We start from the raw sequence: 11321 nt of genomic DNA, 5'->3' as shown, positions 1-11321 counted from the left end.
TTTATTTTCACAGGTGTGCTCTGCACCATTGAGAGTGTGTGACGTAAGTCACTATTCTCGAGAGACCTTCGCCGTTGCCTGATAACGAAGTCGTCTTATAATCAAAGGTCTGTAAAATCCTATTGTTGTGTTTCGCCTCTCTGGTTCTATGAAGCGCTGAGAGATTTCACCACGCCCCCAAAGTTGCCTCCGGCGTCCCTGCATTAGTTCTCTCCGGTATGTGCGCTGGCAAAGTGGTTAACACCTGTGTCGTCTGCACTGTAAAGAAGTCAATCTCATTCGGAACTTATTAGTGAGAGTTGAAAATCGAAGTAATAGATGTTCGCACAAGGTTTTCCTGTCACAATGGCCTCTCATTATGTACATGTGGCTGTGCTTCAAGTGCCACGCCCACACATGGTGACCTGTGACCCGTCCTATGTACCTTCTATAAAGTAACGTCACAATGTCAAAGTTCTGTCGTGAGATTCACATCTTTAGCTTCAACCCACCAAACGTACTCATTATGACATTCGCCAGAAGGTTATGTTTAAGTGTGTCTGTCTGTCTGTCTGTCTGTCTGTCTGTCTATATGTCTGTCTGTCTGTGAACAGCATAACTCGAGAAGCTTTGGATGGATCCTGATAATATTTGGTAGGTGCGTAGGTCGTCAGAAAAACGAAAGTCAACTTCGATAATGGGTCTCCTAGCTGCTTTCTAAGGTACTCCAGCGTAACTTTAACATCTCGTGTTCTGGACATGCTGTGATTTGTGTGTGTCAGATAGCTCTTGGGAGAGAGTAAGTACTGTACGTTTAGGCCCCTAGCAGCATTTTTGAACTGCAGGCGCCGATTTCGTTCCAGACTTTGAAAATAACTCGACAACGTGTTGACGGATCATCCTCATTTTTTATATAAATAGCCTAAGTGATGACTTACATAATGAAATACGAATCATGCAAATCAACGGCTGATTTGCATAATTAATGAGGAAAGTTTATAAATCCACTGTATTCCATGCGAGGACTTGCTAACTTGGCACAAGTATAACTGAGAAAGAGAGAAATGTCAATAGATATCAATTGTGCAAATGAAGACCACATTTGCATAGTTAATGAGAAAATACTATAGTACATTTGTACCATAGTGGTAAATGATGAGAATTTCATACTTACAACATTATGAAGTGAAGGTGAACATTATTAGACATGAACCATACAAATTAGTGTCATATTTACGTAATTTCGGAGGAAACACTAAATGGCCTTACTTTGCTACGATAAGACTTTCTTACTTTGGACGTATGCCTTATGGATAGAGAAGGTGATCAACCTTATTTACATAGAACTTAAGTACTTCACTCAAAAAGGTTAAAACCATTTGTCGAAGGTATGAGGTCGTGGAACTCTAGTTTGCATATGTAATGCCAGTAGGTGGCCTTGTTATCCCAAATAACACAAGTTAGTCAATGTCTGGAAGTCCTACTCTAGCAAAGAAGGCCATTCTAGTATTATCTCGTCAGTGATGCAAGCGATGCCCTGGTTTGCATAGTTATATTTTATGACATTCACTTTCAATTAACTGTTACTAAACGCAGTGGCCCACCACCATCTATTGACTCAGTGACGATCAGCCAGTGTCATGGAATATAGGTCAAATTAATCTAGTATAGTACATTGCAGCGGAAGTTACAAGATTGATAGTGTTATTTAGTCCATGATTTGCACAGAATACCTCTCATTATGCACTGCTTAAATTACTCTCCTCCGAAGTTTCCAATTCCAAATATTTAAGTGTCCAACAAAAGGCTCACTGCAGTTCCAAATTTACATTATCTCCCTCTGTCCCAAAAGCTGCACCATTCAAAGAGCACCACATTCCAGAAAATTAGACCTTAAACTTTGACGTTCCTCTGCAGTATGGAAGGAAGCCGCTAGGAGACGTATATATAATTCAACTTGACCTTCGTTTCAAGACCCATACCCCCTAACAAATATAATGAGGATCAATTCACAGCTTCTCCAGATACGACGGAAAATACAAACACAGATATGACCCGCTGCAAGATGCTAGGAGGTCCATTATCGACCTTGACCGTTGTTTTCCCGACACCCACCCACCTACCAAATATCACGACGATCCATCCACAGCTTGTCGAGTTATGCTATTTGCATTCACAGCCACTCCACGCAAAAACAAGAACAATCTCATCGTATAGCTATGTTCTTTTGCCCGACGTAGGTAACACGTCGTGTAATTGTATAATGAGTAAAAGGTACTTTGGCACTTCAAGTCGTAAGCTGTTTTATTTTCATTAGATGATATTTAGATCATAGATTCGTACACAATTCCCGAGGAAACTTTAACAAATTTTCATATAGTACATCTCAAATATCAAATAGCTATATAGACACATACTAATTAGTAACATTCGCATAAAATGACATAGACAAAAGGACAATGTGTACATGTACGTGAGACAATAGTCAGCAGTACTGCTATGTCATGTTGTAATACATGTATCTTTATTTCACACATAGATACCCACTAGCATCCTCAGAAATACACATATTTCGTTTCGCAGTAAATTCGGCGTTTTAGCCAAGCAGAGTTTCCTAGCCTTGCGGCCATGAGATTACGTAAAACATCTTTCAAAAACTCTGCCCATCCCAGAATATTTGATATTTCTCAGTATCTCTGATCAAGGACGTTGCTCTGATTAGCAGGATATACCAAATTTCAGTTGCCTATATTTCCAGCTAATGTAGAGTATGATATTTTACAATATTACCTGTAAAAGATCTTCATAGAGATTTCTTATTCATTTGCAAATTAATCAAATTAACAGAATGTCATCTGTACCCAGGCTATGGGACACGTTACACGGGACTGCGTATCAGGCCCCAACATCTCCAACCGGGACCTGCGATAGGCGAACGATTGGCTGCAATATTGATACAAAATGTATATTAATGATGATGATGATCTGTGTTCTCAAGACTTGATTACGCCAAAATGATAACGTCGGTCATCTGTGACACGTGTTCTCATTACTATGCATAACGCCCCTGTAGTAGAATGCTGTTTATTACATCATTAACACCCTGTCGTCTGGACGTCAGACTTAGAGATTCTGTAACTGTTATATTAGCTTCGGATGAAGGACCGGGCAGGTCAGCGTTAGTGGTTGTGGTTGTGCTGTGGTCAGGCTACTCAGCAAACACAGTTCATAGAGACTCCTCCCACTAGGATGGCGACTTCACTTCGACCTAGAGTTTACAGAGCTCCTGGGGATGGATGAAAACGATTTGTGTTTTCTTTTGCTTTTCATACAATGCCATGTTTTCACATTTAGAATGATATTCCAATTATCAAGTCAACGATTGCACAATCTAATATAGGTCACAGCCAGTGTTGTTGAATGGGGGACTCAAAATGTTCATTCTCCGGTCATTGAACCCGGGTAATAACGTTACTGCATTATTCAAGCTTCTGGGGATGTCATCTTACACACTGATGTCATCATCCTCCGTAGGTTTGTGTGTATGTGGTATGGTCATTCTGTCTGATAACATGAGTGAATTCTTTGATGTTATTCAGTTTAAGTTACGTGCAAACACTTAGCTTCTGTATCTTGATTATTACCTGTCCCTCGGCCGACCCACAGAGAAGCCGGTTTTACCACTCAGAGAGCGCCCAGGTAGTCTGTTCAACTGTCTACATTCTAATGGTAGTCATTATGGTGCATCATTTCTGAATCCTGCTGTGGACTGGACAGTTTTGAAACTTTTTCATTCCAGTCTCAGTAATTCATTCATAACAATTGCCTCGAGATTTGTACTAGATAAAATAACTTGTTTATCTGTGCGAAACATTCTTCGGTTATTATGCTATCCCGATGATAGACAGTCGATACCATCATTACGATGAATACAGTTTCTGGCAAAATTTATGAAAAAGTTTCTTCAGGCATGTATACTATACATGTACATATGTCTTCCAACAGACCATTCATCTAAACCCACAAAATATGAATCTCTTAAAGTTTCCACTTGAGTCCTTTGTGAGAAGGTCGGGGTGATTTTCTTGGATAATGAATGATCAAGTACTCCATCGATCATCAGGTCCGGCTGCTTTCATCAACAGTTAATGAGGACCCCTATCGGTTTGGGCGGGTCCTTCTCTCCCTGTAGCCAGTAGGTGCGCATCATGCCTTTGCCCTGTAGGATCGAAAATAAGTTTATAGACAATTAGACATCATTAGACACAAAACATTAAATAGCTATTTTCAACAGTAGTTGAATAGACGTGTCTAGAATGGTGAAGAATTACGAATCACCTCCATAGTTTTGATCATCAATATTCAAAGCGGTAACTCAACAAGTTACACTAGGCTTAGTCCACCACTTGGTGCTATGTTAATGTTACACTTTTGCTCCAATGTTTTTGTATTGTATAATATAACAAAGAAGACGGTTGGTTCACCTTTATCTGCGTCTCCCCGCGCTCCTCCAGCTGGAAGGTGCCGAAGGAGTCCAGCAGGTTCTTAGACGGAGCGGACACGTGGATTTTCATGGCTGTCAAGGAGGGAAATGTCGTGAGATGCTTCTGGAGGCGGAAAACCAACCATTCCTAGTTTTAATGCGATTCCTAGAACTTGTCATACATTGTATCCGTTGCAATTTTAAAATATAACTTAACACATAAAATTTGAACATTTTTTTTAATGAATGAAACAAATTGAGCAATCTGTCAAACATTTGGTCGCTCAGCTATCACAGCGCGGTCTTGGCCCTAGTAGAAACAGATGTAAGACATCAACACATTTGTTTTTGTCCACGGTTGATATTCTTTCTCAGGAAGGACTTACCATCGTTAATCTTTAATCGCGACAGTTAAGTGTAAACTAGAGTTGATCTACCTTCTCCGTACGATTCCATCCGCGAGGCCGTGTTGACGGTATCGCCAAACAGGCAGTATCTGGGCATCTTCAGTCCCACCACCCCGGCCGCACACGGACCTGGAGCAAATATTGTATCAAGCATTCATCACGGCTTTCACTTCAGTATACAGCAATAAAACGGACCATCTAAGAAGGTCTTTTTTCAACGCAAGCTCAATGGCCCCATACAGATAGACGTAAGTACAGATAGTATACATAGAATTATGCGATAAGTTATTCTAGATAAGATTAGAGTTATTCTGTTTCTTTGAATGTGATATTGAGGATTTTTTTTTGTTTAGCTAACTGTAAGGGTGGGTATGGTACATCGTAAACCGGTTTTCTTGTTGGACGGTCCGAATAAAACGGACCTGGAAAAAATGATACGATACAATATTTTTTAATTAAACACACACATAGAGTATTTCAAACCCGCCATACTAGTCCATACCAGTATGGATGCCAATCCGTAGCTTCATCCTGCAGTTATTCCTGTGACGAACCCGGAAGGTGCGAACTTCCCGCAGCAAGGCTAGCGACATCCGGGCTATTTCCTTAACATGGGAGGTGCCGTTCCGGACGGGCAAACCAGAAACCCCCATGTAGGCATCGCCAATGGTCTCAACCTGTATTTTGAAGTACATTTTCATATTTTTTTCTGTTTTCCACTGTATGTGCTGAATTAGATAGAAGGAGACATTGTGAAATAAATAGATAAAGACAAGAAAAAGGTACCGATGCTGGAAGGATTTTCGGGTGTGTGTGTGGGGGGGGGGGGGGGGGGCGTTACGTCAACTTTACTGTAGCTGAAGCCTGAAGTTATGAATAGACAGGCAATGCGTAGACTATATATTGCACAAACATGTCTTACAATTAGGACATCGTGCTGAGAAATGTATGGACATGTAGTGATTTAGCATTTCTATTGCTCGATCACGTTTTCTCGTCGCGGCCAGAACCGCAGTTTCCATATCAAAGTTGACGATAAAGATAATATATTCACCTTGTAGACATCAAAATTGTCGATCACCGCGTCAAAGCACGTGTAGAGGTCGTTCAGGAGAGTCACCACCTGGTGGGGGAAATTTGGAAACAACATAACGGGCACCAATTAGCTAGCTGGATCTGATAGGTGTACTCGTATGCATGACCCAGGCACGATTTAACTGGCCATGGCAATTTTAGTCTTCCACAATACTAAACAATGTATTTTTGGCGACGCCTCAGAGGCTAGCCTAATAGTATAGTATGCGTCCGTTTGTCAAGAATTCCCAAAACTGGACAGGTATGTCTGGAATTTTTTCCGTGCGTGCGTGGTAAGGATCACCTGTGTATTCCCTGGGGAATTTCTTTTAAGAAGTTTTATTTTGATTTCTTTTGCACTTTGGGGAGGAACATCATATAGTTCACTATACTTCAAATGGTTTAGCTTCCATTTTATACGGTAATACATATACTAGCAAACCCCTAATATAAAGACACACATGTCTCAGGGTTTACATCGACAGGTGTAGTGTGAAGAATCATGACCTCTGACCTCCATAGGTGTGCTCTCGGCAGAGAGTGAGGTGAAGCCGACGATGTCGCTGAAGTAGATTGTAACGCTGTCGAAGGCCTCGGCTGAGACGGGCTCTCCTCTCTTCAGCTGGTCTGCCACGGACCTGTACAGCAATGGGCAAACAAACACAACCTTATGGTCACAATTTCGTGTGTTTTATGGAAAATTATATATATCTTATATCAATGTTTACACAGAAACGCGCGCTCGCTCACGTCACTCGTAGACATACATTGCTTTACTTGGGGTGTTGGTGCTTCGGTGTAATTTTGCATCCATACATACTTGGGCAGAATCTGGTATAAAAGATCCTCCGCTTTTTTCTTTTCATTCAGGAAAGCATCAGTCCTCTCCTGGACCAGCCCCTCCAGGTTGTTGGCATATTGCTCCATCCGGGACAGCAGGTTGTCCAGTATGTTCGTGCCTTCATTTCCCCTGAAATGTCGTATCATACAAGCCTGTCAAGCTATACAAGTACACGAACAAACAAGGATGCAAACCTTTCGATGGCACAACGGAAATACAATTTTCAGATATATTTAAATCAACATAGGTAGAGCACGTACGATGTTACAAATGTATCATTACAAATTACTAGTATATAGCCTTTCCGTACACCGGGCGTCTTGGTGATGATACAATTATTTATACTTGTGTTGATACAACATCACTGGCACTAAAAGACACGTCCCAATTGACCTGTTGAGACTTTTGACGTATAGTTTGAGGGTGTGGAAATCCGGTCTATCCGCGGCGTCCTCTGCCCAGCACCTCTCCATGAGGGTCCGGACGTTCGCCGGGATGTTGTCGGCGATGGTCGGTCGGAAGTACTCCTTTTTCAACTTCATGATGATATCTGTGTGAATGTTGACGAGATATTCAATCGTCGAGCATTGGAGACAGTCGGCCTTTTAAAGCGAATGAAGCACATATATACATACACACATATCATAAAGACTTGTCATTTTGCATTTGACAGTACATCAAGCTGTGCAATGTTATCAGTATATTTTTCATTGTCTGGCGCTCGTCTGAACAATGCACTAGTTTATTCAACAATTATTTCAGCGCCCCCTATCAATCTTTCACAGGGAGAACTATTGACATGGCAGGTGCGCATGGAAGGGAGGCTGAAACAAAGACGACAAACGTGCCTTTGGGACTGAGATCCTCATCCTCAGTCTCCACATAGAAAGTGCCGTTCCTGACGCAGATCTCCTGCAGGATGATGCCGAAGCTGTAGACGTCTCCCCTCTGTGTTCCACAGGGAACCTGCACGTCTGACCGCAACAGCTCTGGCGCCGTCCACAGCTTACCTTCGTGTACGACAATGGCGATAATGGGAAACGTGGTAACATCAGTGTTTTCGGAGGTCACTGCTTGGGTCAAACTGGATCCGGAAGGAACTTTCAGTCGATGTTTGATTACATTATCCAGCACCCACAACGAGAGTCGTGCATGAAGGCGGTAAACAAAGCGTCGATCAAAGGTGTGCGTAACATGATCTAGAAATGACCTTGGTATACCATTCGTGGGTAGAATCTAAGATTATGACAAATGTATGAGATGAAAAGGGTTTCATAGCATGAACTTACGATTTAACAATAGCAAGGGTCCTCATTGCCGGAATTTTGATTAAAGATATCGCGATATTTAGCCTGTAGTAAGATCCCTGAGGTAGATTACTTGCGTAAAAGGCATGAGTGTCCCTGTCCCTGGTGGAGTCTTCCTCCCGGAGAGAGTGCAGACCGAAGTCGGTGACCTTGAGCACAAAGCGGCTGTCCACCACGCAGTTAGAGGACTTCAGGGAGCCGTGCGAGTGGATTTCGCTGTCATGGATATAAGCCATGCCCTATCAAAGAGAAAAGGTTCACGCGTTTGGACGTGACTAGTATTTAACTTCCCGCGTCTATCAAATTTGTACCATGTATAAGTGATTCAAGGGATGCCGCTGTAGCCCAACCAGTGGCAGGCTCTCAGTTCGAACGGGTTGAGGCTGCACCAGTTGTTGCGCCCCTGATGCGCGCTCGCATCAGTTAAGAAGTTCCAAGAGGATGTAATATATCCATATAATCAAATCAATGTGGCCTAAGATTGTTTACAGATTGTGGCTTTTGGGAAGGGGAATGATCCGCGCGGCGTACCATCACTTTGATCAAGTGTTGAAGCAAGGGGTAATGGCGGCTCATTCGAGTTTGGGACAAAATGGTTATGTAATTGTAATATAAGGCTCCCCTCCAAGCCCATGTGTATGAGACACGTTTATGCCAAGATATTAGCAGGTCGTTATCGGGTATTGCCTGGCATGTGCACAAGGCAAAGTAAAACCGGAAGTTTCGCTTGAGTATCTTAGAGAGCATCGTAGGAGTATCATTTCGAGATCTCATTATTGAGACTTACTCACATACTAAATATCAAGATAATCCACCGCAGGCATTCTCGAGTTATTGTGTTCACAGACACACACATACGAAAACATAACCTTTCTGACGGAGGTAATCAAGCTACAATAAACTACAAGTACAGACTTAAACTAAGCTCTTTTAAAATTCTCCCATGGAAATGAATCATCTTCTGCTTTGCAATGAAGTACATCTCATAACTTTCAGATTTGATACAATTTGTGCCAATCCCATCCAGTAACTGTAACAAGTGTTCGCTGCCGCAATTGGTCGCGGCAGTTGGCTGCCCCCCCCCCCCCCCACCAGTGCTTCAGTGTGGTACTAGCGTATTTTCCTATTCTATAAAGCCCTAAATCTTGGTCCAAACACATTTTGTCCAATTATTGCACCATTACAGTAGTGGATTGTAATTACCTTGGTGATGTCGTGCATGAGAGAGTACCGGAACATCCAATCCAGCTTGATCGAATCATTCTCCAGTATATCCTGTAAAACATCGCCACGCATTGACGCACATGTCTATTACAAGCTTAAATCTTCAGCACGACTAAGGCACATTTATCACATTATCCTATTGGATAGGATCCGGATATATGATGATAAACGTTAATGACCCGCCTATTCCTCGGCGTATATGGTGCCTTAGGTCTAGTCAGTTACTATGACCACCGAGTGAATAAATAAAATAAAAAATTATGAAATAGAATAAATCCACCGAGAGAGCAAAGGCAGACCAGTTGCTATAACCACCGAGTGAATAGATAAATAGATAAAATGGAAAATCATAAAGTGAAATAAATCCACCGACTGAGCGAAGCGAACGAGGTGGATTCAGTCGATGGTGATAGCAAATGACCAGGCCTTATGACACCATATAAACCTCGGGGCGGGTCATTAACCCTTTATCATTTCTCATATGTGCTGTGATTGCTTACATAACATTATGTGATACATTAAGAATAAAAGTAGGGAGTTTTTTCTCAATATCAGTACCTGTAAACTTCCCTTAGGGCAGTACTCCGTCAGGATACAGACATTCGGTGGGTCGATACAGGCACCGACAAACCTCGTCACGTGGTCGTGCTGGAGATCCCGCATCTGCCTCCAACAAATTTCAAAGTAGCAATAAAACAGCAAAGTAGTAGTTATCATTCCTAATGATCTAGCATGTATTGCCGTTAGTGTCAAATCGTGATCAAAAATATCTACATGTAGTTTCTGAAATGTCAACCATTAAACGTGTTACTAAGTACACCAAGTTGGCCATCACAGGGCTGCCCACAATGCAACAGTACGTTTTCACAGACGCAGGTACGAGTGGACATGTATGCTCACGTATTTCAGTTCTAGAAGAGTTTTGCGGCCAAGGTCAACTCTTTTCCGGGAGACGATCTTCACTGCAATGAAGTTTCCCTGAAAGTTATCAAGTGGAGCATTTTTAATAACACAGGCGAAACATGGTCAGCTTCTCAACATACTTAGCCACAAGAACAAAATGAACAAATACGACATTATCTTATATCTTGAAATTTGTGCTAGATTAGAACATTTGACCACATTGAATTTCAAGTTCATTGCTCATTTAATAGTCACTCCCATTTAAAGAACTAGAAATTCTACAATTTCCATACTCATGTTATGGCCTACATTTTCCCTGTGAAATATCTATTCTATTACACAACGTGCTGTATAGCTGCGATGTAAAGTGTTAGAGAACCATAAAAGATATCACCAGACCGTAAAAGAAACTATGTGTCATCTGCTTTCAAATGACAAAAATCTCTGTGGGGCTTCTCTTACATCTCTCACATGACATTTACACGAAATAAAACATTCAGCTAATACAACTGGCCTTTCTGACATCCGTGTCCTTTCACAACGGTTGACAGATATGGTTGTCATAATCAATGTGATGCATGGGGAAGACGCTCGACCGTCACGTACCTTATAGTAGCCGACTTTGGTGAATATCTGATGCTGTCCGTCAGTCGACTTGAGAGAATTGGGCGACCTTAAGACTGATCCCTGTAAGATTGAGAACACTTATCATAAAGTGACATTTCAAATAACACAGACCGTTTCGCTGCCAATTCACGGAGCAAAATCGCATCCTGCACTGGGTCAGTTACGTGCCATGGACAGTTGTCCCAGCGGAAGCATTGCATGGTACATGTAATGAATGAAAGGGTTTGCAACATCAATCTCAGCAACAGCGATTGCACTAGCAATTCTTTTTCTGCCTGAGAATCTTTGAATGGAATCTTTAAAATACCGGCAAAGCTAAGGCTTAATAAGGTACTGAACATGACGTACAGTTACGTAGGCGTGTGGCACTGGAACATAGAGCAGCTTTCTTCGTAATGAAGCTATCACTATAAGTTTGAATGTCAACCGCTGTGCGTGCGTGCGTGCGTGCGTGTGTGTGTGTGTGTGTGTGTGTG

At 41.9% G+C, this 11321-nt stretch overlaps 1 protein-coding gene across 1 annotated transcript in view; it reads right to left on the bottom strand.

Moving 5' to 3' along the window:
• Positions 1-2434: 2434 nt before the first annotated feature.
• The window catches only part of LOC118408855 (atrial natriuretic peptide receptor 1-like), a 27642-nt gene continuing 18755 nt past the window's right edge, over positions 2435-11321 (bottom strand). Inside the window, exons 9-22 of the mRNA XM_035809718.1 lie at positions 10825-10905; positions 10216-10293; positions 9874-9978; positions 9295-9366; positions 8165-8330; positions 7633-7794; positions 7178-7334; positions 6764-6913; positions 6458-6581; positions 5924-5992; positions 5372-5546; positions 4900-4998; positions 4464-4555; positions 2435-4198 (exon numbers count right to left, since the gene is read on the bottom strand). Of these exons, the coding sequence (XP_035665611.1) occupies positions 4118-4198; positions 4464-4555; positions 4900-4998; positions 5372-5546; positions 5924-5992; positions 6458-6581; positions 6764-6913; positions 7178-7334; positions 7633-7794; positions 8165-8330; positions 9295-9366; positions 9874-9978; positions 10216-10293; positions 10825-10905 (1611 nt within the window). The 3' untranslated portion in view covers positions 2435-4117. The remainder of the gene's footprint in view (positions 4199-4463; positions 4556-4899; positions 4999-5371; positions 5547-5923; positions 5993-6457; positions 6582-6763; positions 6914-7177; positions 7335-7632; positions 7795-8164; positions 8331-9294; positions 9367-9873; positions 9979-10215; positions 10294-10824; positions 10906-11321) is intronic.

Source organism: Branchiostoma floridae, chromosome 2 (genome assembly GCF_000003815.2).
Source record: "Branchiostoma floridae strain S238N-H82 chromosome 2, Bfl_VNyyK, whole genome shotgun sequence".
NCBI lineage: Eukaryota > Metazoa > Chordata > Leptocardii > Amphioxiformes > Branchiostomatidae > Branchiostoma > Branchiostoma floridae.
The sequence above is the reverse complement of the archived record's forward strand: the minus strand, read 5'-3'. Positions and strand labels throughout refer to the sequence as shown.